Consider the following 27,482-nt stretch of genomic DNA (forward strand, 5'->3'; position numbering starts at 1 on the left):
GTATTGGGAATAGTGACAAGACTCAAAAGTCTATAGTGATTGTTATGAAGAATAGCCATCTTTAGCCTAAGTACAGCACAGTACAGACAGAAGTTATGAAGCAGACAATGATCAAACCAGACATTCCAGTGCTGAGTGAGGGGAGGCAAGCTGCAGCTGGAGACCTGCTTATGTGTTGACTATAGCAAATAGACACTAAACACCACATGAGGAAGAAGAAAGAAGACGAAGAGAGGGTCCCTAGAGGAGAAAGAAGAAGGCCGTCCGTCATGGGTTTGATAGAAGAGAAACATGTGGCAGGTGTGGATGGAGATTCGGCCCAGATGAAGAGCATTAGCAAGTATTTGGGATTATGGATGGGAGGTAGCTTGATAGAAGCTATTAGAAGCAGATGGCATGGGACTGGGCCAGGTATGGGAAGTAGTTTAGAGGGTTAATGTCTGCCCAGCCCCAGGTTAACTAAGGCTATTTTAAAATATAACAAGTGTCTGTGTCTTCATTGATCGCTAGCCGGACCTACCAGGCATACTGATAGTACCGATAATAAACAATTATTAGGCCCTACTAATAATACAGACATTAAAAAACATATGAAACCAGACACACTAAATCTATTACAAGAAAAAGTGGGGAAGAGCCTTGAGCTCATTGGCACAGGAGACAACTTCCTGAACAGAACACCAACAGCTCAGCCTCTAAGATCTACAATTAATGAATGGGACCTCATGAAACTAAAAAGGTATTGCAGGACAAAGGACACTATCCACAGAACAAAACAACAGCCTACTGGGAACAGATGTTATCCTGGACACTATCCACAGAACAAAACAACAGCCTACTGGGAACAGATGTTTTCTTGTCCTACATCTGACCAACGGCTAATATCCAAAATACATAAAGAATTCAAGAAAAAAACACCACCAAACCAAATAATCAAATTTAAAAATGGGGTACAGAACTAAACAGAGAATTCTCAACAGAGGAATGTTTAATGGCTAAGAAACACTTAAAGAAATGCTCAAGGTCCCTAGTCATGAGAGAAATGCAAATCAAAATGACTCTGAGATTCCATCTTACACCTATCCAAATGGCTAAGATCGAAAACTCAAGTGTCAGCACATGCTGGTGAGGATGTGGAGAAAGGAGAACACTCCCTCATTGCTTGTGGGAGTGCAAACTTGTACAGCCACTTTGGGAATCAATCTGGTGCTTTCTCAGAAAATTGGGAATAGCTCAACCTCAAGACCCAACCATACCACTCCTAGGTATATATACCCAAAAGATGTTCCACCATACAATAAGGACAATTGTTCAACTATGTTCATGGAAGCTTTGTTTGTAATAGCCAGAATCCAGAAACAACCTAGACGTCCCTCAACTGAAGAATGGATAAAGAAACTGTGGTTCATTTACACAACGGAATACTATTCAGCTATTAAAAACAAGGAAATCTTGAAATTTGCAGGCAAATGGATTGAACTAGAAATGATCGACGTGAGTGAGGTAACCCAGACCCAGAAAGACACACAGAGTATATACTCATTTATAAGCAGATATTAGCCACTTAATACAGGATAACCACACTATAACACACAGACCTAAGGAAACTAAATAATAAGGAGGACCCTAGAGAGAATGCTTAATTTTCATTCAGAAAGACAAATAGAATAGACAACAGTAACAGTTCAAGAGAAGGAAGAGGAAGAGAGACTACCATAGAGGTCTTCTGAAAGACCCTACCCAGGATGAGAGCCAAGCAGATGCTGAGACCCACAGCTAAACTCAGAGGTGAAGTACAGGGAGTCTTAGGAAAGAGTTAGGGGAATAGAGAGTCCTGGAGGAGTCAAGAACTCCACAAGGAGACCAATGGAGCCAACAAATACAGGTGAGGGGGCGGGGTGCTGCAGAGACTGATGTACCAACCAAGGACCATGCATGGTGAGGACATATATGGACATATTTTTGGTAACTCTCACCTTGTCAGAATCTAGAGTCAAGACTCACCTGGGAGATAGGCATCTGAGCATGTCTATCAGGGATGACATGGTTTGTATTACTAGAAGTAGGAGGACTCCTTAATGTCGATTATAAGAGGAAACAGCAGCAGCATACAGTAATTTAACTCTGCTTCTTTACTATGGATTTAGAGTGTTTCCCAATGCTAGGTAGCTACAGTTTGTGTCTGATTTATATTTTTTAAGCCTCATTAATAAATAGCCAGAAGATATGTATATTGATCTCAAAGGTTGAAATTACTCCCTTGCAAAACAATAATATAGACTTCCACAGCATTGCTCCACTCTCACAGATTTTATATGCAAAATTTGTAATTTGTTTTTATTGTTGTTGTGTCAGCTTGCTAGCCTTCTTGTTTCCTCTGACCTATAATTATTATTATTACTATTGTTGTTGTTGTTGTCATTAAAACCAGTAGTGGCTCGATCATCAGAAAAGTATCATAGATTTAGTATGAGCTGCTCCCTGTAATAATATGGAATGGATGAAATAATATCTTTGAGCTCCTATTGCAGAAACAGTTAAATCCTCCAGTTATTCAATTCAGGACTAAGGCTCACTGACACCTTTCTTAAGAAAGAAACAGCTTTCCTGAAAGAAATGTAGCTGGATGTGCCCCAAGTTTAGAGAAAGAAAAACCCTGAAAAACAAGGACCAGAAATTGTGATTCCAGTTAATATAGAGGACACTACTGCCCCCTTGTGCCTCAATGTAACATTAAACCATAAAGAATGCTCCAGGGCAGGGATGTTCTGTGTCTTCTGAGCTCCAGGGGGCCCTTTGAAAGGTTCTGTGGCTGCTGGCTGTTACTAACAAAACCCAGCTTCATTTACTAAGCCACCAAAGCATAGAAAGTCACTTGGAGAGGTGGGCGAGGTGCTGGTAGCATTCTCATCTGGAGCCAAGGCACAGAACTGTTCCAACAAAATGGCTTTCTTTGTAGTGCAGTCTACCGGCCCTCTTGCTGCTTGTCTGTCCTCTTCAGAAAAGAATCTTGAAGAACCACCAGGCAAAGGCAAAATGAAGATAGAAATTTCTCAAGTCATTATAATAGACAAAATGCATTGATCAGGCTAAACACTAATTTGACTTACAGCCAGGGTTCAGAGTCTCACGACTGCTCCAGGAAACTGCAGGTTCTAGCTGGTAATAAGGGAGAAGCGATAAAAAGAAATGCAAGGATCTATGTGCCCCCACACATATGTATGCATATGTGACATGGGTTCATGCTCACAAATGAGCACCTGCGTACATAGCTATAAGAAGTTAGCTTTTCCGTGCTCTTCTGTCCAATAAGCTTAGTATAACAGTTTCTTGGACTTTTGTGCAGGTTTGTCCAAGGTTTAAGAATGTAATTATTTTAGGTGGATATTTGAGTGGTGGTTCTCATGCCAGTAGCCTGTAAGCTCTTGTCAGGTAGGGACATGCCTGCTGGTTGGTTCCTGCAACCCCAGGGTCTAGATAAGTGTTGGGTATAAGAATAATTGTTTAATAAATAACTAATGATTTTTTTTGTCTTAGTGAACTCATGGGGTTCAAAGACATTGTGATAAAATTACCGTTATTTTCTTTCTCTTTCCTAGTTAACAATCAGTGTTTATAGAAGGACCTTAGTTAAATGTGAATTTTTCTAGTCCAACTCCAGTTCAAATCCCAGGGCCGCTGATTAAACCTCTGTCTGACCTTGGCAAAATTCCTTAACCTATCCTGAGCTCATTTCTTACAAACCATGTGGGAAAATACCGGCCCTTCTCCCTGCTAGGAGGATTTAATGAGGACGCGTTATCTCCTCCACTGCCTGGCTCAGTGCCCAGCAAACCGTGGGCAATCATTAACAAAGTTAGTTTTATTCATCCTTTGCAGCCCCAACTCTTCCTTCGCTATACTTACGGGCAGCTGTTTCAAAATTCTGAATCTACCCAAAACAATCCAACTGTAGATGCTCATCTGTATTAATAACAACAGATGGAAAAACTTTCACCAAACTCATTTCAGAACATGGACTCATTTTTGCCTTTGCATTCTGTCAATAGATCCAATAAAATTACAAGAAGCTTATAACTTAGGTTAGGATGTGTTTTTTACTACATGTAAGGGGAAAATCATTCAATAGCATTGCTATAGCTGTTGAAACAATGGGTATAAGCTCACCTTAGAAGTTCATCGACGATAGGTCCAATAAAACTATCAAGGATTCAAAACTAGCTAATGTGTTAGAGAATGAATGTCCAATTGCAAGAAAACAGACTGTTGCATGCTACCCAAATGTGCTTTACTGTAGTCATGTGTGAGAACATCAGCCTCAGAGGATGTTATTCTTTCCGACAGAAACATTCCAACTCTTCCTCTTGAGGATTTTCATTTAGGTGATTTGGTTTGGGCATCACTAGGTTATGTCATTCCAATCTGAAAATGGTTTTATCAGTTAATAAGATCTGCATACTGACCTTGGTGGTGACAAAAATAAACAAACAAACAAACAAATAAATGGTATACATCAGCATATGGAATCTGATTCACACATAGCCTTTGAAAACTCGATCAATGTGGCCATCATAGCTGGCCCTTAGAATGCTGTGTGACAGCTTTCACTGAGTCCTCATCCTCTTCAAGCCTCCGCAGAACCACAAATAGCATACTTACTGGCTGCAGTGTAGAAAGTAAATATTTGGGGTTTTTTTTGTATGTTGGAATATTTTAGTTTTTAGTTTTTAGTTTTTTATTGATTTATTCAGATTACAACTCAATTGTTATCCCATCACTTGTATCCTCCCATTCCTCCCTCCCTCCTGCTTTCATCCTATTCCCCTCCCCTAGGTCTATGACCCTATGACTGAGGGGGACCTCCTCCCTCTCTATATGGTCATAGGCTATCAAGTCTCATCTTGGTAGCCTCCTTATTCCTTTTTTTTTTTTTTTTTTTTTTGAGTGCCATCAGGTCTCCCCACCCAGAGGAGGTGGTGAAATATGGAGCACCAGAGTTCATGTCAAAGTCCATCCCCACTCTCCACATAACTGTGGAGAATGTCCTGTCCATTGGGTAGATCAGAGTAGGGGTTTGATGTTTACTACTTGTATTGTCCTTGGTTAATGCAATAGTTTGAGCAGATCCCCCTGGACCCTGATCCAACCATCACGATGTTCTTCTTGTAGGTTTCTAGGTTAACATAGCTTCTGGTGTCTGATATATTTATGACCATGCATTGCCGAGAAAACTGGGAAGGTCCTGATAAAAAGCCCCAGGCCTGGTAGGTTGTTTGATTCAGTTGTTCTTTCCTGGTGCTTCTCCTGAGTCATGGTTGAATGACATTCTCTGAGTGCAGATTGCTGACTGTTCCCTGCTCCTGGATCTGCATACATCTCCCTGTAATTGGCTGTCTAATTGTGCTATTTAAGAAGGTGACCTCCGCCAAGAAGCCCCAGCATACTTGCCACCCACTGTTGCTATGTGAAAGACTTCTCTTTCTTTCTTGCAATGGTTGGTTAATGCTAGCTCCTTTGTGGCTCCTATCTAAAACCTAACTACACTTGATTTTTGTTCATAATTCTGTCTAAAATCTGCCTTTGCTCCTACCCAGAGGTAAGTCAGTCTATTCTCCTTATCAGCTAGACTAATAAAGAATAGAAGTAGAAAAAACAAATTTCAATTAAACTTCCCATAATGACTATTTTATGTATCAGTTTTCAATTGTACCCAAGAGTAAGTATGAGTTAATAAAATGCCTAAGTACTTTAAGTATGCAGTATTACAACTGTTACAAAGGTAGCACAAAGCATATGTATTCACAAAGACTTTTATTTTTAATACAATACGTTTACTCTGAGAATTTCATATATAAATGCAATGTATTTTAATCTTCCCTATATTCACTTCTAACTCCTCTAAGATGCCCTTTACCTCTTTCTAACTTTATGTATTCATTTATTACAGCCTACTGGGACCAGTGAGTGTTTCCTATGTAGATATGCAGGGCTCTCCCCCTGTTTCTACCATAATATTTTGATTTTGATGACTAAAGGATTATTTCAAAATGTTTTTCAGATTATTGTTGTTATTATTTAAAACAATTATTACATTATGTATTATCTGTGTGTGGGTATATATGATGTGTCTTGGGTATGCACGTGTGACAGTGTACATGGAAAGGCCAACAAGCAGGCATCAGTTCTTTCTTTGTACCCTGTGAGTCCTACAGATCAAACACAGGTTGTCAGGCTTGGTGGCAAATATTTTTACCCACTGTGTTATCTCACTGGTCCTATCTATAAATGTGTAATTAGAAAGTCAAGGCTGGGGACCTCAAGATGACAGGAGCTCCACAAGAAGACCAACAGAGCCAACTAACCAGGTCCCAGAGAGGCTTACAGAGACTGAAGCACCAACAAAGGTCCATGCATAGACTTGGCCTAGGCCTCTTTACACAGATGTAGCAGATGGGCAGCTCAGACTTCATGTGGGTCCCTCTAGTAATGGAAGCAGGGGCTCTCTCTGACATGGACTCAATTGCCTGCTTTTTGAACACTCCCCCCTGTCAGGGCTGCCTCACCAGGCCACAGGGGAAAAGAAATATACTCAGTACTGATGCAACTTGATGAACTGAGGAGGATGGGTAGGAGGGTTCTCCTTTTCTGAGGAACAAAAGGGGGATGGGGGAAGAGGGAGAGAAGGTGGCACCAAGAGGAAAGGTGGGAGGGCCTAAGATCAGGATGGAAAGTGAATAAATAAAATTTTAAAGTGAAATCTAAAGAAATGACTCTTGATGGGAGAAAACTATTCAAGAGAAAACAATTCAGCTAGAAAAATATAGAAATAATTTTGGTATAGATATTAAAATTATGCTTTACTTTTATATGTCTGATTTATATTCAATTGTAATATTCCTAGTGCAAAAACATAAAAACTCATGACCCATCTCATAAACTAATTTTCTTAGTAATTTCCTGTGTAAACATGAGTCTGCCTCCAAAATATCATTTCTACACTTTTCATGATGACAACATTTTAAACTTACTTTCACTTATGCAAGCATCATTGGGAATAGTTTTTCATTTAAGTTAGTGACTGAAAGGGTTCTGAAGTTCTATTGACATTTATTTCTAGGATCTTGGCTTTTGTTTTCCTTGGCTATCATTTACAATTACAGCATCCTCCTGTATTTGAGAGTCAATGCTGATGATATTAGATAGAACAAACTTAATTTAAAATAAACGGAGTAGGAGGCCTAACTCATAGCTACTTAATACAATCGTTGCATTTCATTAGAAAACAAATTGTCTCAACTTACACAGCTTCTAACTTGCAGGACAGGATTTACACTTGTTTTCGATTTGATCTGGAAGCCCAAGACTCTTATCATTGTAATAGCACTCTCGAAATACGCCCTGCCACAAAATGCCAACAGTCTCATGGTGTCATGACACAGCTGAGATAACAGAATTGGCCATCAGTAGCATGGATACCTTGTCCCAAGGGCCAGAGATCTCATCACCACAGACACAATTATAACAGCCATGTACAAGAAAATAACAATCCATGCTTATTGCATTCTGACCATATCATGGAGAGGGGTTTGAACAACAATAGTACAACAATAATGGAAACAAAATTGTCATCACACTTTACTATAGGAGACACTACGTCTTGAATCATTGATGGAGCAACTCTTACAGAACTCTTGAGCCTAAATGTCAAACCTCGGCCACAGTGGTTTTAATCCCCAGCTACTCATGAGAGGACCAGTTAAATACTGAGCAAGAAGATAGATTGATCTTACCAAACTAAGGCAACAATTTCTATTAAAAACACAATCACCCACACACCGTGTGTGTGTGTGTGTGTGTGTGTGTGAGAGAGAGAGAGAGAGAGAGAGAGAGAGAGAGAGACAGAGAGACAGAGAGACAGAGACAGAGAGACAGAGACAGAGACAGAGAGACAGAGAGAGAGAGAGAGAGAGAGAGAGAGAGAGAGAGAGAGAGAGAGAGAGAGAGAGAGAGAGAGAGAGAGAGATGTCTCTGATTTTGAGTGAAATGGTGTCCTTTTGGGTATGGCTTGCCCTATCATAGACATGAGAGAATCTGGTTGCTAAAGAGTCATTATATGCTTTTCCAAAGGGACGTATTTCCACAGCTACCCCTTCAGAGACCATGAGCATGATTATAGGTCTAAAAGAGAAAATAAGATGATCTAAAAGGCAGGCATGCAAAAACAATTGGAATCGGAGAAGTATAGGTTTGGTTATAATGAATTTTATATTACAAATGATTAAAATGCTGTCATTTAGAGCACACTTCTGTATCTGGATGCTCAGAACAATAGGAAACAAATGATGTTTTTACAAAGCACTTAGTGGGACTGGAGAATGGGCTCAGTGGATAAGAGCACTCTTCGTTCTTGCATAAGACCTACTTTTGGTTCCTAACACCCACATGGTGGTTCACAACTTCTGTAACTCCAGTCCAGGGATATTCATTGCCCTCTTCTGACCTCCATAAGCAACAAGCATACACATATATACACGCAGGCAAAACACCTCTACACATAAAGTGAGGTAAATAAAATTTAAAAAATAAAAGCACACACTAACACTTGCTGAGAGCTGGAGGTGTAGCTCAATTGGTAAAGTGTGTATCAAGCATACACACAAAAAACTACATTCCATCTCCAACATGATATAAATGGTGTGAGTGGTGGATTTGGAAACAATCATTTTTATTGAGGTAACCTAGATCAGAAAGAACAGATGCTGCATGTTTACTCTCATTTGTGTATATTATTTTGGAATCTTTTGGTATCTGAGTCTCATTTGGAATAACCACAGAGGTCAAGAAATAAGTAAGGTGCAATGGGGAAGTATCAGAAGACAGATGATATAATACAGTGTTCTAAAGAATTAAAGGTAAAATAGTAAGTGTTAACTGGAGTAGAGAGGAAGGGATAACAGTAAAAACCTTCTGAAAAAGCCATATGAAATATTACTAATAGAGAAGCTTCCTACAGAGTCATATACACATATAAAAATAACCTAAATAAAGTTACCCTGTAAATGGGCAACAATGACCCTAATAGATACCACAGATAACAAATAGAAAATCTAATGTCAGAAATAGTTTGCCACTGTTGAGGTTGTTAACCAGTGAGGTGCCATTGACTCCCCACACATTACAGGTTATTTGCCAGTGCTACTGGTTACCTTCTATAACTTGACATAAGACAGTATTTCAGAAGATATCATATTCTTTTTTTTCTTTATTAATTTATTCTTGTTACATCTCAATGGTTATCCCATCCCTTGTATCCTCCCATTCTTCCCTCCCTCCCATTTTCCCCTTATTCCCCTCCCCTATGACTGTACCTGAGGGGGATTACCTCCCCCTGTATATGTTCATAGGGTATCAAGTCTCTTCTACCCAGATCTAGCCAATGGACAGAACACTCTCCACAGTAGAGTGGAGAGTGGGATATTACTTTCTCGCATATTCTGGTGCCTCACCTTTACCATGTCCCCTGGAGGGGGAGACCTGGTGGCACTCAGAGGAAGGACAACAGGTTACCAAGATATCATATTCTTGAGTTATTGAACATGAATAAGTCAAGCTGGTATTGATCTGGAAACTTCAACCATACTGGCTAGCTTTCATAGTACTATAAGTTGCTGTGTATGCTATTGGAAGGCAAAAATAATCATCAATTTTATCCAGCTGTGAACCCTGTGAGCTACGATAATAACCTGACTAACAAGATATACCTGCTGATCCAATAGCATTACAAATGTTATGGAAGGAACCACACTCTTTCTGGTTGGATTTAGGACCTGCTCCACAAAATTTAATCCATACTTGGCATTGTAACAGGACCAAAAGCTGTGGCTAGATAGGTCATAGAAAGTGGGGGAAAACCTACTACTATTAGTCTGCTAATGGGACATTAAGCCAATTCCTATTGACTTATTGTTATACATGTAGATTACTGCTTCTCTCAAGCAAGGCGTCCTTTTGCAATACACAGCAGTTACCAGAGCCCCCTAATTGATCAAGGTGCAGAGAATAAACAATCATGGAATGCCCACTCCCATTAAATGGGAAATCTATAATGCACTCTGAGTACTGTGGAAGAGGGGATGGAAAGACTATAAAAGCCAGAGGAAGTGGACGAGGTCAAGGAGATGCTGTTTTTCAAATGCAAAAGGCAAATGTATGTGTACACTCAAAGCAGATGTGACCCTCTACCCAAGGTCTGTACAGGCTTGGCAAGCAAGGCAAAATTCCAGCATGGATGCAGAGGGTGGCATGAAATCCCACCCCTAGCTGAAGAGCTATTGTCAATTGATATCTTCCAGGAGAGAGAGAGAGTTAGTTTTCCCTAAAAGCATAGGCGCTAGTAAGCCTAACACACTACAGTGGATGGCCAGACACTTAAGAATGTGTTAACACCACTAATATCTCTTGGGTTAAAAAAAAAAAACTTAAAAAGAAATAAAAACCTTGGGCTCTGTAAGGAAAAAAAATATCTTGTTTATTTCTATAGTCGCAAATTCTAAATATTATATAAATGTGTAATTTCTAGAAATGAAAAGTAATGTAATAAATATGAAATGGATATGGAAATTTTACCTAGTGAGACCTACTACTCTCAAAAAAGTCAATGAAGAATTTTAATTTTCAGAAAAATGATTTCAGCAGACAAAAGCATGTGAGTAAAGGAAATGTTTATGAGACGATCAATTTCTAACATATGTTCATATTATAAAATATATTTATCAAATATGCCTTGACAAAAGGCAGCTGACAAATTTACAGAATATAGACAAGCCTTTATATTTGACCCTTGGCTTCTGCCAGCATCACTTTAACTGTGAGGCAGTTTTCCAATTCTGACAATGCAAAAATTGTCCACCTGGTGGCAGACAGCCAAACATTCTCTTTCCCTTTGAGGCTACAAACAGATGGCTCATGGTAAGTAGCTTATAAATCACAATTTACACGTGTGAGAAGGTCCAGCCATGAAGTGTTCATTTGCTCTTATAATTGGACCACTTCTACCACCAAGAGTTATTTAATCAAAGCTTTTGAGTTATTAGGTGTTCACATGCCACTTTATTTTCTTTTCTAAGTTGTAGGTGTTGATTTTAACTCTTTTATATATTGTCTATGGTTCTCCATAGGAAGAGCAAATAGATTTTTACATGTGTATGAGAACATATATGATCATATACGGAAAAGATGAGAGAAGATAGCAAGGAAAAGAGAATGGAAGAGGGAAGAGAATGAGAGAGAGAGAGAGAGAGAGAGAGAGAGAATGAGAAAGAGAGAGAGGAGATGAGGAAGAGATGATAAAGAAGACTAATAGAAGGAGGAGAAGAGGTGGAGGAAGAGGTAGCAGAGGAGGAGGAGGAGGAAGAGAGAAAGGCAGCTAGCCAAAATACCTTGGAACCTTGCCCAGTACAAATTATGAAGTGGGAAGCCAGCAGGCTGTACAATCAAGAAATGTTTGCAACTAATAAAAGCATCCTTATGAGCCAGAGATGCACGGTTGTGGCAGATGAAGCCTATGGCAGTGTTATTCCTATTACTAGGGAATCATGTACTGCTTAACACTGTAAGATGTTGCTCTTTCCAAGCCTTCGATGAGATGAAGTGAGCCTCACCAGCATTACGGAGTACGGATTCCTTTTGAAAAGCCCACCAATTTAAGTGTAAATATTATTCATAAACACATTCACTGAAACATCCAGCATTAGGCTAGACCTTATTTGGGTCCATGGTCACAGAAAAAGCAGCACATGAAATTAGCCATGGTTTGGTTTGCCTGTTTGTTTAGGTTTTTTAATGTTTGGGTTTCTTGTTTTTGTTTTTTGTTTGTTTCTCCTTTCTTTGCTTCAATATTCTTAAATTTGGTGTCAAAATTCTTAAATATAGCGCCTCTCATTTAAAAAGAATTGTAATAACCTGGAAAAGCCCAAAGCCTACTTATCTCTTCTCCTCTGCCTCACTGGGTAGCCAAGTACTTTCTGTTCAAGAAAGGAGATACTCTGGCTACCTGACACTGACTGATTAATATGTTGACAGGCTCTGTAAGCACAAACTCACATTAAAGCTATCAGTCTATATTGTTTGAATAGCACAAGTCCTACCTCCTATGAGAAAAAAATGAGAAAATAGAAAATGCCCCCAAGGAAGCTCATTACAGGTGAAGAACTGACTGGCTTATTGGAATAAACAAATCCCACACTAATAAAACAAGCTTAGTATTAAAATGAAAATTATTCTAAGCTTTAATAGGTTTTTGGTAGGTTTTGGTAATAACTATTTTAAATTTTTTAAAAATTTCATATATGTGTACTGTATTCATTATCAATTCTCTCTTTGCACCCTCCAACATTGCCTCCTGTTACTGGTACTTATTATTGCTATATAATATATGATATATATTTGCCAAGAACAGAATAAAACTTGAAGTGCCTAAAGAATGCATTGATGTCTGATACCTGGCCTGTTAGGATTTCGGCATTCCCCTAGTTCTTTCTCAGTGAAGGAGCTGGCTCTCCAGGAATTTCTCAGAGTGTAAATTAGCTGTGAGATTTGGAGGAAAACTGAGTTTCTAATATGGAGTTAAGAGGATCATCTGAGAATGACTGACCAGATCTTACCAGTTTCCTTTCTAGAGTGAACAGTCTCTATCCATGTGTGATCTGGGGTTGGGCTGCTATGGGCTGAGCATCATTCACTTCTCATGGGGCAGCTATCCCTCTTCTCAGTCTATGCTTTGCTTGCTCGGTCCCACATGGTTCATACACAATAGCAGACTCTTCTGAAATTTCAGATTTACAGAAATGTAGAATGTACTTTTAGTGAATTAGTCTTGCCATGTGTCCCCAACCGATCAACAAAACGATGCTATTCCTGGGTCAGTACCCATCAGTTCTCAACAACCCTTAAAAGGGTTTAAAAGAAAGAGTTGCATTAAATTCAGGTCAACTCTGTTGCTTTGAAGACCATCTTCTCCAACATTTCAGAAAGTTCTTTCTCACACAATGTCACTGTTACATGGACATGTCCCTCTGTACTCCAGAATAACAACCTATTAATAGCAATCACATTCCTGTTTGAAGCTTCTTGAGCTCTATTAGATGCATAATAAATATAATTTTCTAATGCAAGTCAAGATTATATGGATTAAAAAAAACCTTTAAAAGTCATAAAACAAAGACCCCATAATTACTGTTGGAGCATATTGCGGTATTTTAGTGGTATGCCAATAAAAACAATGCAATGCCCTATTACCTCACTAATAAGAAACATGCATACATGCTTTGCACACAACTTAATACTTTTTTATTTAAATAACTTATTCAGATTACATCCTGATTGTTATCCCCTCATTTGTATCTTCCTATTCCTCCCTCCCTCCCTCCCTCTTTTAACCTATTCCCCTCCCATAGACCTGTGACAGAAGGGGACCTTCTCCCCCACCATGTGATCACAGCCTATCAGATCTCATCCAGATAGCCAGCTTCCCTTTCCTCTGAGTGCCACCAGGTCTGCCGACCAAGAAGAAGTGGTCAAATAGGGACACAAGAGTTCATGTCACAATCAGTCCCCATTCTCCACATAACTGTGGAGAATGTGCTGTCCATTGGCTAGATCTGAATAGCGAGTCTAGATTCACTGCGTGCATTGTCCTTGGTTGGTACAGTAGTTTATACAGACCACCCTGGGTCCAAATCTGCCAGCCTTGGTGGTCTCTTTGTAGGGTTCCAGAACCCTCTGGGTCCTTCTATTTTCCCATTCTCCCACACCTCTCTAACCTGAAGTGCCAGTAGTAAGTCCCAGCATCTTTCCCAATGCCCCACTGAGTGAGTGAAGACTCTCAGTGTATATTCATGTTGGGCTAGTATACAATTATAATTGAGTATATACCATGTGTATATTATAATTGAGTATATACCATGTGTATCTTTCTGGGCCTGCGTTAACTCACTCAGGATGACCATTTCTAACAACTTAATACTTTTAATGCCAGTAAAGATTTGGTGCTTTGCTGGTTAGCGCGCGCACGTGTGTGTGTGTGTGTGTGTGTGTGTGTGTGTGTGTGTGTGTGTGTGTGTGTAAATGATGGTTAGCCAACTTGGTGCACTTTTGCACAACATTCAGTTCTATTCAAAATGTACAAAATCACTTTTATGAAGGCTTTGCTCACACCACACCTCACTGCTTTCCCTAGGAATGCCCCAGTGGTGTTGTTAATGAAGAAACCTTCAAGGAAATTTACTCGCAGTTCTTTCCACAGGGAGGTAAGTACAAATGTGAACTTGTTAACATATTCTCAGACTTAAAGTTATGCATGCAATCTTGAGTTTGGTTTAATCTTTCATAGTGTGGCTCTACATTTTTAATATTCATGTAAAAGAATTAATGTGCACCATAGAAGCTCATATCATTTTGAGTGTATTATAAAACTAAGTTACATTCACATCATTGAATCTCTAAATGGCTATTTCTCAGTTTAATGTGGGTAATCCCGTGTGCCCTGCATGGTGACTCTCTCACACACAGCATTTTGACCTTTATTAGGGGGTCCTCAAAATGGCTTAAGGCTCTACCATTTTCATGGTGGTTCTCATTTGATTTCTCAGCTCTCAAAATTGGGGCAAATGCAATTACCTTCCATTTAGAGATGTGAAATCTGGGGCTTAGTGAAGTTAAATGATTCGATCAGGGTCACACATCAACTCAGTGGCAGATCTGGGTTATAACCTAGATTTGTGTGTGTGGGGGGGGAGAGAGAGAGAGAGAGAGAGAGAGAGAGAGAGAGAGAGAGAGAGAGAGAGAGAGAGAGAAGCTATAGCTAGTGTTTTTTCTGCTATCTCCAATTCCTTCCAGTAACTCCTTACTATAACCTCCCACCTTGAAAAATGAGTAAAAATCAAGATATAATTTTAGTTATAAAAAAACCTCAGGGTAGTAGCATGGTGTTGCCTTCATGTTATAGGTGAGTGAAGTGATGCATGTGCTATTGTATCCTCTCTACATTTTCACCAAGATCAGTGTTTTCCCAGCTACGTGTGAAAAGAAACCAGAGCAAAGGATGTGCCCTCTCCACATATATTATTCTATGGTCTAGTTAGCAGATGGGCAATATAAGGCAGGCTAGACATAAAGTATGACCTGGAAGATAAGGAGTCAGAAAGAGCACTACGGGAATCAGCTAAACATACAATTAGATAGATAGATAGATGACAGATAGATAGATAGATAGATGATAGATGGATACATAGATAGATAGATAGATAGATAGATAGATAGATAGATAGACAGATATAGAGATAGATATAGAGATATAATCATGAGCAACTGAAAACAGGCTATCCAACTAAACTGTTCTGAGCTAACACTGAGGATAATGCAGAAAGGTCTAATGTATATCTAGCTCTGGAACGCCTCATCCTCCACCACTCAACCCCCTCACCTGTCATTTTTCTTTTCTCTTGCTGTGATAAAACACTCTGACCAAAACAACATGGGAGAAAAGAGTTTGTTTCATCTTACACTTCTGCATCAGATCTCATCATTGAGGAAGGTCAGCACAGGAACTCAAGGCAGAAGCTTAAAGCAGACACCAGAAAGAAACACTGCTTACTGGCTTGCTCAAATATATTTTTGTTTTGTTTTGTTTTGTGTTGTGTTGTGTTTTAGTTTGATTTAGTTTTTTATTTTTTGAGACAGGGTTTCTCTATGTAGCTTTGGCTGTCCTGGACTTGCTTTGTAGAGCAGGCTGGCCTAGAACCCACAGAGATCTACCTGCCTCTGCCTCCCGAGTGCTGGGATTACAGGCATGTGCTACCATGTCCGACTCAAATATCTGTTTAAATACAGTCCAAAGCCATCTTCCTAGGGATTGCACTGCCTACAGTGGACAAGAACTTCCTCTATCAAATAGCAATTAAGAAAATATCTCCGAAACATGGCAAGAGGCCAGTCTGACTTGAGCAATTCCACATATAAAATTCCCTCTTCCCGGGAGACTGTGAGTTGTGTCAAGTTGCCAGTGGAAGCTAACTATAATGCATCACATGCCATGGTTGTAATATTGCAGAGCCCATTAATGAAAGATTAAACTGGGGAGTTTGTGGTGTTGATCAAAGAGCACGGTCTAAGGCCCCAAATTGATCACCAACACTAAAACACGAGGGGGAAAGATAGAGAATATTTGGTACCACCTGACTGTCTGATTGTATTTATATAATATAAATCTAAATTACTTTAACATCTTTAAAGAAAGCTCATGTGTTCTGTATTGTGTCTACCAATGGACAAGGTATACATATCAAGAAACAAAAGCAAATGGAAAGCTTTGCTATTATTTCTTTTAATCAAAAGTTATTACATAATACATGTAAGAGTACACCTAAAATGCAAAGTATTATTTTAAAAATAATTCTTTTCCATTAGAAGATATCAATTTAAACAGAGAAATCTACATTGCAAAGTATTCTTCTCACAAATTTGAAGGGATTTAAGGTAGAAAAATCACTTTCTGGCTCTTAAAAACTCTTTGATTATTCATGTTAATTGAACACATAAATCTAAAGAAACATCATTGGAAAGAATAGATATTTCTAAGAATGATGACTTACCATTTAAAAATTAATATGATACATGCAAATTACATCTCACAGTGATGCCTGCAAAGGAAAAATGGTCGCAGGAAGAACACAATCTCCGATGGCAAACAGATTCATATTGTAGCTGTCTCCATCTTCCACAAAATCATCATTTATTCAGGTTGACAGTCTGAGAGCAACAGGTTTCTGACATTATGAACAGTAGCAATGAAGTACCTATAAATCCCCACATCTCACCATGTCCTGCACAAATATTTTGTCTTATATATAGAAACCTCTGCCCAATGTCTATTATATCAGCTTCCTGTCTCTTCTTAAGGCTTAGTGAGACAATTCACCAAATACGGTTTGTTAGTGTTCTGAATGGATATCAGCAGAGCCATATTGAAGAGAGCAACTTGCAGGCGGATAAAGTCTGCCTAGCATAAAGCAATGAGATGGAGAAAAGCTGGCGAGCTCCACTGCCTGGGTATAAATATTAAATTAACTGATAAAGAATGTACAAATTGATACATAACACATGTATTTCTCATGTCCGACTACTATACAACAGTTTTCAGTGCAGTTAAAAGGGGGAATTGAGAGCTTGTCTGTTGTTATTGATGTTATTTTTGAAGGGATGGGGTACTTGAACCCACAGCCTTTCACAGGACAAATATATTCTCTACCACTGAGTTGCACCTCTAATCTTCATGGACTCTGACAGAGGCTACCATTCACACACAGATATCTGCAGAACGCCAGAGCCATAAATTGCACATTTGAATATGTTAGACTACTTCTACATATCATGATTGAAATCCAGATGGGGTAGAATTTGGGTGGAAAGAAAGAACTCCACCAAACTGATATTCTGCCTCAAGCCTTAGATGTTACCACGTCTTAAGATATTTCATCAAACTATTAGTTGGAATCCAAGCATTAGAACAACAATGACAGCTAATACTTACCTTACATTGACTAGGTTCCTGTGACTATTGTAAACTCTTTGTATATGTAATATGTATATGTAAACTTTATGCTGGTTCTATGAAGTACATGTTCGTATCACTATTATTTATGCATGAGAAAACTGAGTCACATAACTATTGACTAGCACAAGGCCACACCATTAGTCTTTGAAAAAGCAGAGATTCAAATTCAAGCACTCTGATTTTTATTATTGTATTAGCCAAATTTCTCTGATAAACTTAGAGTGGAAAGTTGGATAAACTTCCAAGAGAATTGCCAAGATGCACTGGGAAACAAGAAGTCCCTTGAACAATATCAGTGTAAACATTGAGAGTGTCATTGCCACATGTCAGTGTTGAAATTAATGAGACACTATTAGAGAAGAATAATTATCACATGCCTATATTATCTTGTTTTTAAATTAAAAACCACAAGCACTGTCTGTTATGAGCCATTATTCATGGTGAGTTTTGCTAGTTAAGGTAAATATATTTACTTTGATTATCTTAACATGGTGACAAGAGACCCACTTAATTAAGCTCATTATAAACTATGCAAAACTTTTTTCTCTCCTGAAAATAAATTTAACATAGCACCCATAAACTCATACCTCCTTAGAATTGTAAAGAGTTTAAGAAGTATGTGAAAAGTATTACTGAGTGCAAAACAACTCTACAAACCTGAATAGGCTGCCAGTTCTTCATTATTGTATAATAAAACTCCGCAGCAATTGCATAAAGTCAATTGCATCTAAATCCCTGGTCCCACATCCAAAATGACTTCTTCCTATAAGTTATCAATGCCACACAGGCATCACTCTAGGTATTGCCAGTCTCACATACTGTATGGACCCAATTTGGGCACCTGATTAACTGATTGAAAATAATGTTAATGGGGCTAAGAAAATGGCTCAGTTAATTGCCCAAGTATGCAGAACTGAGCTCAGATTCCCTACACTCACATAAATGGCAGGTGTGGTGAAGTGCAGCTTGTGACTTCAGCGCCGGCAATAGGTAAACAGATACTTCCCAGAGGCATATAGCCAGCTATCCGAAATGGTGAGTTTCATTTTCAGTAAGAAATTCTGTCTTCAAAACTGAAGCAAAAAGTGATAGCAAAAACACCCAACATTGACATCTTTTGTCCAGTAATGCATGCATATGCAAATACACCTGCACACACAGGCATGAACCCCCCCCCACACACACACACTCATGGATGCACTCACAGAGAAAGAGAGATAGATAGAGAGAAACAGAGAGAAAAAGTGACACAGATACAGAGACACAGAAACAGAGAATTTAAAATTTCCCATGGTTATAGTCAGCGGTGTGTTATATTTTATTTAGCAATGAGGGATGAGGGGAGCTGTTACCATCATTTTTGAGACACTGAATGTGGAGTCAGCTTTGAGATGCATGACCTTCATGTTAATGACCAATGACTTCGATGAAACATCAAGGGGAAACATTCCTAAATAGCTCATAATCCCAAGGGTGCAGAGGAAAGTTTGGCTTTCCTCTGACAGAATGGAGAGACTTGGAAAGAAAAGGAGCGGTGATTCCTGCTTTCACTGAAAAAAGTAATCTCCTCTCCCTGCTAGTGGACTCAGTGCATTGGCAGCTTTTAAAACCAATTCATAATGTCAAAAGGAATAGAAGTAATAAGAAATCCCAGTAAAAATAAAACAAAAACTCACAAACTAGAAATTAATGAGCTCTTAAGGCAGAAGATAAAGGGCTAGAAGCAAAAGGCTGAAAGGTTACATTTTTGTAGGTGAAGACTAAAGGCTAAAACCCAGGAGAGGAAGCATTTAACATAATGATGTAAATTTCATCAAGAATTGAGCACAAGAGTACTTAAAGGCTAAAGCTGGGCATTAAGAAAAGAAAACAAACAGAAATACTTTTAAAAATGGAATCTGAAGAAAGCTCACGGATTAGTTAGACAAAGGAAAAGCAAAAGGGAGGGAGTAGACATGAGAAACTGACACAGAGGAAGAGGTAGATTTCAGAGAGCTTCAGTGACCTCAGACTGCATCAGAGGCAGTGGGGACACTGAGTCATCCATTTTTTGTCCTTATTACTCAGAACATTAAGTCACACCATGGCCCAAGCAGGATAGTGGCACCCTACCGCATACAGTGGCACATGAGTAGGAATCCCAGGGTCTACAAAATACTCTGCATGTTAACCACCAGAGGCTTCCTAAATCACCCCTGTCCCCAAGCCACCAGCCAAATTAACTAGCCATGGGATTGTCTCAGCTCTACATCTTAGTGACTATGTGGCTTTGGGCAAGTTTCACAATCTCTCTATATCCAAACACATTTCTCTGTGAGTAAAAACAAGGGTAATATCAGTAATGATCAGAATATTAATGATACCATGATACCAACTCATGTGTGTTTTATTTGGGTTCTTACTGCTTTACTTATGGAGATAAAATTTGGCCAAGCACCAATCAATGACCAGAAATCCACCTATGGGACCGGTACTCATTTCAGGGCTGGGATCAACACCCACCATCTCAGGTCTTGAGATTAATCCTAGCCAGAGGCTCGCAGAAAATCTCTGTCACCAATGGCCTCAACGTGTAGCTCACTCCTTCTTGTGACTATCAAGTCCTAGTTCACTACAAGAGGGTGGGCAGCGGAGATCACAACACACATTGAAGGAAAGGGGGTGGGCTCTAGAACCACTAACTAAATGATATCCCCCTTTTAATGTTTCAGACTCCACAACATATGCACATTTTCTGTTCAATGCATTCGATACGGACCACAATGGAGCAGTGAGCTTTGAGGTAAGCCTTGAACTCCTCTTCTACCATTTGATGTAAGACTCTGAAGGAAATTTTAATCTCTTTAGAAAGAAAGCAAAGAGTTTGATATTTGCTTATTTTTGAAAAGCCCAGGAACACTGCCTTTCCCTTTCTAAGTTGCCATGTTGCCGTTCTTACCCTTGCAAAGTTGGACAAATTACAACCTACATTTAGTGCACCTTCAACTATGTGCTATCTGTTCATGCATGGCTTTCTCCTACAGCATGAGGACAACCCAAGAAGGCAAATGATTTATCTGACACTTACTGGCACTTACCATGGGCTAGTCATTATGGCATCCCTTGGATATATAAATGTAATATATTTAAACTCTGCTGGGGGAGTCTATTAAATGTAGATAAGGCAAGATATTTAATATAGGGGAGAAATGCTGCTTTCATCAGCCCCAAAAGCTTGCAATGAAATTAAATCTTTCAAATGATCTAGAGTAAAAGCTTGCAGTACTATTCATGAAATATGTAATATCAGTCTTAATAAAAAATGTGCTCTCGCTCTCTCTCTCTCTCTCTCTCTCTCTCTCTCTCTCTCTCTCTCTCTCTTTCTCATACATACACAGAAAGATTGAGAGAGATGATAGACTGACAGATAGATGATAGATGATAGATAGATAGATACTATGGGTAGAGAGTGATGCCTTTTGTGGGATTCATCTAGTGCCAGAAGGTCAGAGGTAGCATTTATTTGTGAATGCTAGAAGAATAAATGAAATATAAACTTGGAAATATCTGCCTGTGATTTTTATTTTTGTTAAGAAAAACAAAATTTGTGAGGAGAATATTTTGTACACAGATTTTCATACATTATGGGTGAGTGTATTTGGCTTTTAGGCAAATAAAATATCTATTATCTTATTTTTTAGTAATTTATTCTTGTTACATCTCAATGGTTATCCCATCCCTTGTATCCTCCCATTCTTCCCTCCCTCCCATTTTCCCCTTATTCCCCTCCCCTACGACTGTTCCCGAGGGGGATTACCTCCCCCTGTATATGCTCATAGGGTATCAAGTCTCTTCTTGGTAACCAGCTATCCTTCCTCTGAGTGCCACCAGGTCTCCCCCTCCAGGGGACATGGTCAAATATGAGGCACCAGAGTACATGAGAAAGTCATATCCCACTCTCCACTCTACTGTGGAGAATGTTCTGCCCATTGGTTAGATCTGGGTAGGGGTTAGAAGGATCCAGAGGGTCCTAGAAACCTACAAGTAGAACATTATGATAGGCAGATTTGGGCCCAGGGGTCCCGCTCAAACTAAGGCACCAGCCAAGGATAATACAGGTGGTAAACTTTATTATCTTATTTTGTATGTTCAACATTAGATAGATGATATATTGGACAGGCAGGCATATACTAAAGAGTGTGGATGATAACAATTAGGAAATACATTTTCTCTTTTGAGGCAGGTAGAGGAGGATGCAGCTGATTCACATGGAAAGGAATTCTAATAAGGATCTCACAAAGTGAGATGATGGAATGAGACTATCTAGGAAAATGAACCAGAGGCGGAAGGGACTGTAACAGCAAAGCCTATCTGGTGACTTTCATGTATTATGTCCTGAGAAACTAGCAGAAACTAATAAAGGGAATACAGGTTGAGATGGGAAATATGAGGCAGAACTTGAGTGGAGAATATCACCCCGGGAATAAAGAGAAAACATCTGTAGATCTTCCGAAAGACAGAATCCAAATATGTGAGCCAGCTGAGAGGGTTGCGAGAGGAAGCAGAGGCCACATCTCAGGCAGGCTGCCAACTGAGGAGGTTGAAAACTGTGTTGTAGGAGATAAGGACCCTTGAGGAACTTTCAGCAGGACTGTTCATGTGTGTGAGTTATGGCCCTGAAACAGGGAGTGCAATTAGAAGCTATTTATTCTAAGAGTAAGACAGGAAGGAGCTGATGAAAAATTGAACTGCAGTAAAAATGAGGGAAAGAAATGAATTAAAAATGACTAAGCCTGAGCTTGGTAGACTCGTAACCATCTGACATATTTAGGAGGGAAAACAATTTAGGCATGGATAGCACCCTGAAAGCATGGCTCATGTAGACAGGCTGAACGGAGAAGAGTGGGTCTTCGTAACGTATCAATCAGTGGTCCTATGTAAGAATTTCCAGAGGCAACACAATACATTGTCATGTACACCCTGTCCTCATGAAGACACCAGGCTGTGGGTTTGAAGATTCTGGACCAGAAATTTCAAACATCATCTCACTAAACTTAAGCAAGAAATATCCTAAGAAGGGGAGGTCAGTAGGTGCTGTGATTGAGGAGGCATAAACCGAGAGTCAAAACAGGGCAAGTAGCGTTTTCCAGAATGCGGAAGCAGCAGTTATTTGGCCAAAGGGAAAAGGTCAAGGTTGCCCTAGACCTCCTGAAATACCACTTCTAGTGGCAGCTATTTATTACACATAAAAACTACATCACAATTTGAACCAATCAGCAAGACAACCCCTGATCCATCTCTTATGGGTTGCTCTTTGGCAGGTGAGGAAAGGCAAGAATTTACAAATAGAAAACTGGTGCCATAAAAATTAGAATACTGAAATCCTGCAAGCATTTAGCACAGAATTAACAATTGCAAATCTAGGGGCATACCTCAATATGATGAAAGATAATCACAACAATCCTGCTCCCCATGTATCATAGAATTTAGTGTTTAATTTTGCATATAGTGTTAATTTTCAGTAGTGTTGGAAAAACAACAGAATCCATCTTGATTTTGATACAAAGAAAAATGGAAGATGTCCAGTATTTTCTTAAAGGTGAAGGACAGAATGAACAAGTCAGAGGGGACCTGGGTTTTATTATGATTGGATCCAATCTCTTTTTTACTACCAAGTGGCTGTGGGACACTGGATTTACTATTTAAATCCTCTAGGCCTTAATATTCATATTATTACAAGACCAGCAGAGAGGCAAATACATGAATCAACATACAAGTGGAAAATCATAATGGAAGTGTTGGGTTTGGCTCTAAGCCTGGCACCAAATAAATGCTCAATATTTATTAGATTTTAGTTGTAGCATTTATTACTTCAGGAGTTTTCTAATAAAGGTAATTAATTCTGCCATTTGTCATCACATTGCACTAGATATACTGTAATCTAGAACTTTAAAACATATCCCAGCAAAGGCCTAGATAACTACTCTGTGATACTATGACAGATTTTTATCTCATTATAAGCATTTACTGTATTAAGTGCTCAAAATATTAGCAACAATAGCTTGCTCAGTGATAATACAAACCCATGCTTGTTTAGCTGTCATTATTTTAGGCATTATGTTGCACTAATTACATAATATTTACCTGTATTCATGGCCCTATGGTTATCTCCTTTTAGCAAGTAAAAAAAGAGAATCACAGAGTTTAATATCCTGTCATAGTTACACAGAATATAAAACATTCAAGATTCAAATTCAGCATCTCTGGCCTCCAACAGTGGAATTCTCCAATCACATATATATTACCCACTTGAAATCCCCACAGCTGGATAGAGTTTTCCTTTGAGAAACTTAATACTATTAATTATTAACAACTTAAATATAATAGATATTTGATAATGTATATACATATGGTCCATGCATAGTATTAATATCTTCAACAAACTCTATAGGAAACAACAATCAAATGTGTTATATCTGTTCACCAAATTTTGATAAAGACAGCCACAATAGTTATTGGCTATTGGTCTCCATGCACTCTAGAGCACATGTTTTTGCTGTTTCTGTCTTCTTCTGAACAGAAGTGGGGGTTTAACTGAGGTCTTATGAACAGAAAGTGGTGGGAATAATTTTTCATCCATTCTTATCTGTGGAAATTGCAAGATCAAGTATTTCAGCATAGTAGAAGTAACCTGGATTCTTGATGAACCAGCATCCCCTTCACTATATTTCACTGTGTGTAAATTATAGATGTGAAGCTTTTACCATCCTTTGATTTAAGGTCATAGATGAGGATGATATGTAAAAAGAAATCTAGATGGTAGATAGAATACAAAGGAGATAGATGATGATGACAGATAGATGATAGACAGACAGACAGATAGATAAATTGACAGATAGGCAGACAGACAGACAGACAGACAGACAGATATTCATGCTAGTTTAGTTAGGCTTTGGCACCAGGATTCACCAACATAAATTTTAGTACTAACCTTTAGCATCTCTCAGACTTCCCAGTATGTATTTTTAAATTCATCATTTTTTAAAAATAAATCAAATAGAAAGTGAAAGACTTGTGTTCTTCTCTATGTCTTGGAGACTAGGAAGCAGCACATTAGAAGGCTGACTTGTTTGTTATTAAAGCCATTTGTATACATGAAGGGGAATCAGGAGTGAATCCTGCTCATCTCTAGCAGAGTCTCTAAAAATCCATAGTCTTAATCAGCACTCAGGGAACTCTCCTGGAAAGTACCAAATATTTCTGATTTTGCCAGTCAGGCAGCCCATTACATGCAGCCTGTTCTCCAAAATATTATCACCTTCAGGTAATTTACACAGCTGAGAATTTCCCAGATTGCTAGTGGTATTGAGACTGAGTTAAAATTTTCTGTCAGATTAATTCTGAAATCGGTAGTACCTAATTGCTACTACAGGTGATTGATGAATCAGAGCTGAAAGGAAATGCTATTTGCAGACAACTCAATTCACATGGAAAATGATGAGAACGGCACCCCCTGCAGATACGCAGTGGAGGCATTACCCCAAACTAATAGCTCTGTTATTCGCAGTGCCGAAAAAAAATATTTTATACAAATACCAGTTGTGTTTATAGAAAAACTTTCTAGTATATGTCAACTTGTTAAATGGCATAGCTATTTCCTTTGAAATGCCAGGATGAATTATTTTAAGCAGTGTTTCTAATTACTGTAGAATTCCATTATTATCAAATTTATTCATCTTTGGGCTACACATGCATGCCCAATTTCTTCTGTGTACATAATTCTGTTATTGTTGTTTTCTGATCATTCCAGGGGCCTCTGTTCTCATTGAAAGCATCCCTAGATATTTCTCAACTTCATTCATTCACTTAACAAATAGCCAGCAAACCTACTATGTGCCAAACACCCCTCACATGCTAGAGGCAGAGGGAAACAAAATCAGAAAAAAAAAATGCTTGCCCTGGTGCAAATTGTATCCCCCCATGTTAATGAGCAATTTTTGTAGACTCACCTGTTCTCATTGTGAGCGTTCCTCACCTGGGCCGCAAGCAATCACTCTGTGACTTCCCAAGGACTGTGGCCCTGCTGCACGCTGTCCAGCTTTCCTCGTCACCCCATCACTCTAGCTTGCATCTTTAGTAACATCAGGGTTTCAGATGCTCTCCCCTCCCACTTCCTGTTGCCTCCAAGAGCTTGTCCTGTGACTCCCTTATGACAACGGCCCTCACATGCACTGAAATCTCAGAAACAAAAGAGCACGGAAGGACAGGAGAAATATCCATACAATAAATATCTGTAATTGTTCTCATGGAACTAAGGCCAATCTCTTTTTTTTTAAATCACTTTATAGTAACTGTTTAGTATTAGATATGCTTCAAACTTATATAAAAATGTAGAGAGCAGAGATCCCATGTGACATGCAGTTTTCTCTGTTACTCCCACCATAGCTTAATAGGGAATGCTAGCTCCACTTAATGAACTAATATGGACACGTTGGTATTAACTAAATCTCATGCTATATCCAGATTTCTTTGGGTTTCACTGGATGTCCTTTTTCTGAACCAGTTACCCCAGTTCGGATAGAATTTCATTTAGGCATGCTCGTATTTCATGTAGACATGATGTCTCCTTAGACCCTTGTTAGAACTGACACATTCTTCGGCGTCCCTTGTTTGTTGCCGTCTTGACAGTTTGGAGGAAGTATTGCTCAGGTATTTGGTAGAACGTCCTTCAGTTCAGATTTGTATGACGGGTCTCTCCGGATTACATTTAGGTTATGGGTTTGGGAAATGTAGAGTGTAGAGGGAGAGGGCCATTTTATCACATACAGTGAGCACAGACTGTCAAAATGATTTATGACTGTTGATACTGACCTTGTCTGCCTGCATAAAATGGCATTTGTCAAGTTTCCTGGTGCTGTGTCTCCCTATTTGCAAATGGACACTCTTTAGAAAGAAGTCATTGTTCATCAACCAAATTTAAGGGCAGCAAAGAATGTAGGTTATTTATTTGAAATTCCACACGGACAATCTGCCCTTCCTTCTCCAGGCATCAATAAATAAACGCAACAATTATTTATAGCTATATGGGCTCATGGGTATTTGTTTTATATCTTTCATTAAACGCTGGTGTAACCCTACTTACACTGTTGCTCACACTGTTCTGTTGTGGTCAACAAGAAATTTTTCTGTTGGCTCTTTGTCCCTTTGACTTCCCTCTGCTATGGCTGATAAGGAGGCTAAAATGCACATCAAAGGCATACAGAAAATTATCCTAGTGTTCTTAAGGTTGACTTGGTTACAATCTATTCAGCCTCCAAGATTTGAAGTCAGAATCTGTGGCTTTCATTCTGAGGTTGTTAGCTGGGACATATAACTGCTAGAGAGCCTTTTAACCTCCGTCCATCTTCCAATAGCATTTATATGTGCACGTGTATACACAGTCTGGTTCCTCTGACTTTTTATTTATATATTCATTCATGTAAAGAATTATGAATTCCTGGCACCTCTGAATGTTCTACAGCGCCACTGGTAAAAAGCTGAAGTGGGGTGTGACCTCCCCTTCACATTACTCCACAATTTTCTCCTACGGAGTCAATAATGGGCATAAGGCAACCGTTTCTACATGACCACGGGCCTTAGCCCAGTCCAAGAGAAAAGGGAAGCCTGGGAATTTAAATCAGAAGTCTTGTCCAGTGTCCAGCACTGCTGTTCCAAGCTGTGTGCTGTGACTCAGTCATACTTCTGATCATCCATCTATAAAGATAATAAATTGTACACATTTCTAAGGCCGCATGAGGCATCTGGAGTTACCTAACTCTGGCCCCTCCAATCAACAGTCTCTAGTCATCATTACATTAATTTCTGTGTCTCCACTAGTTGTTCTTCCTTATGA

At 39.1% G+C, this 27,482-nt stretch overlaps 1 protein-coding gene and 1 pseudogene across 8 annotated transcripts in view; one reads left to right on the forward strand and one right to left on the reverse strand.

Moving 5' to 3' along the window:
• LOC311606439 (high mobility group protein B1-like) overlaps nt 1–7,424 on the reverse strand; it is a 29,197-nt pseudogene extending 21,773 nt beyond the window's left edge. Inside the window, exon 1 of the transcript in view lies at nt 7,302–7,424. The product of the transcript in view is annotated as a high mobility group protein B1-like (transcript). The remainder of the gene's footprint in view (nt 1–7,301) is intronic.
• The window catches only part of KCNIP4 (potassium voltage-gated channel interacting protein 4), a 1,038,736-nt gene that overhangs the window by 999,399 nt on the left and 11,855 nt on the right, over nt 1–27,482 (forward strand). For all 7 annotated transcript variants that reach the window (XM_084799181.1, XM_084799182.1, XM_084799186.1 and 4 more), the window contains 2 exons: nt 14,237–14,306; nt 20,323–20,393. In XM_084799181.1, coding sequence (XP_084655307.1) covers nt 14,237–14,306; nt 20,323–20,393 — 141 coding nt within the window. The remainder of the gene's footprint in view (nt 1–14,236; nt 14,307–20,322; nt 20,394–27,482) is intronic.

The sequence above is a fragment of the Acomys minous genome (genome assembly GCF_964271855.1).
Source record: "Acomys minous genome assembly, chromosome: 10".
NCBI classification, from domain to species: Eukaryota; Metazoa; Chordata; class Mammalia; order Rodentia; family Muridae; genus Acomys; species Acomys minous.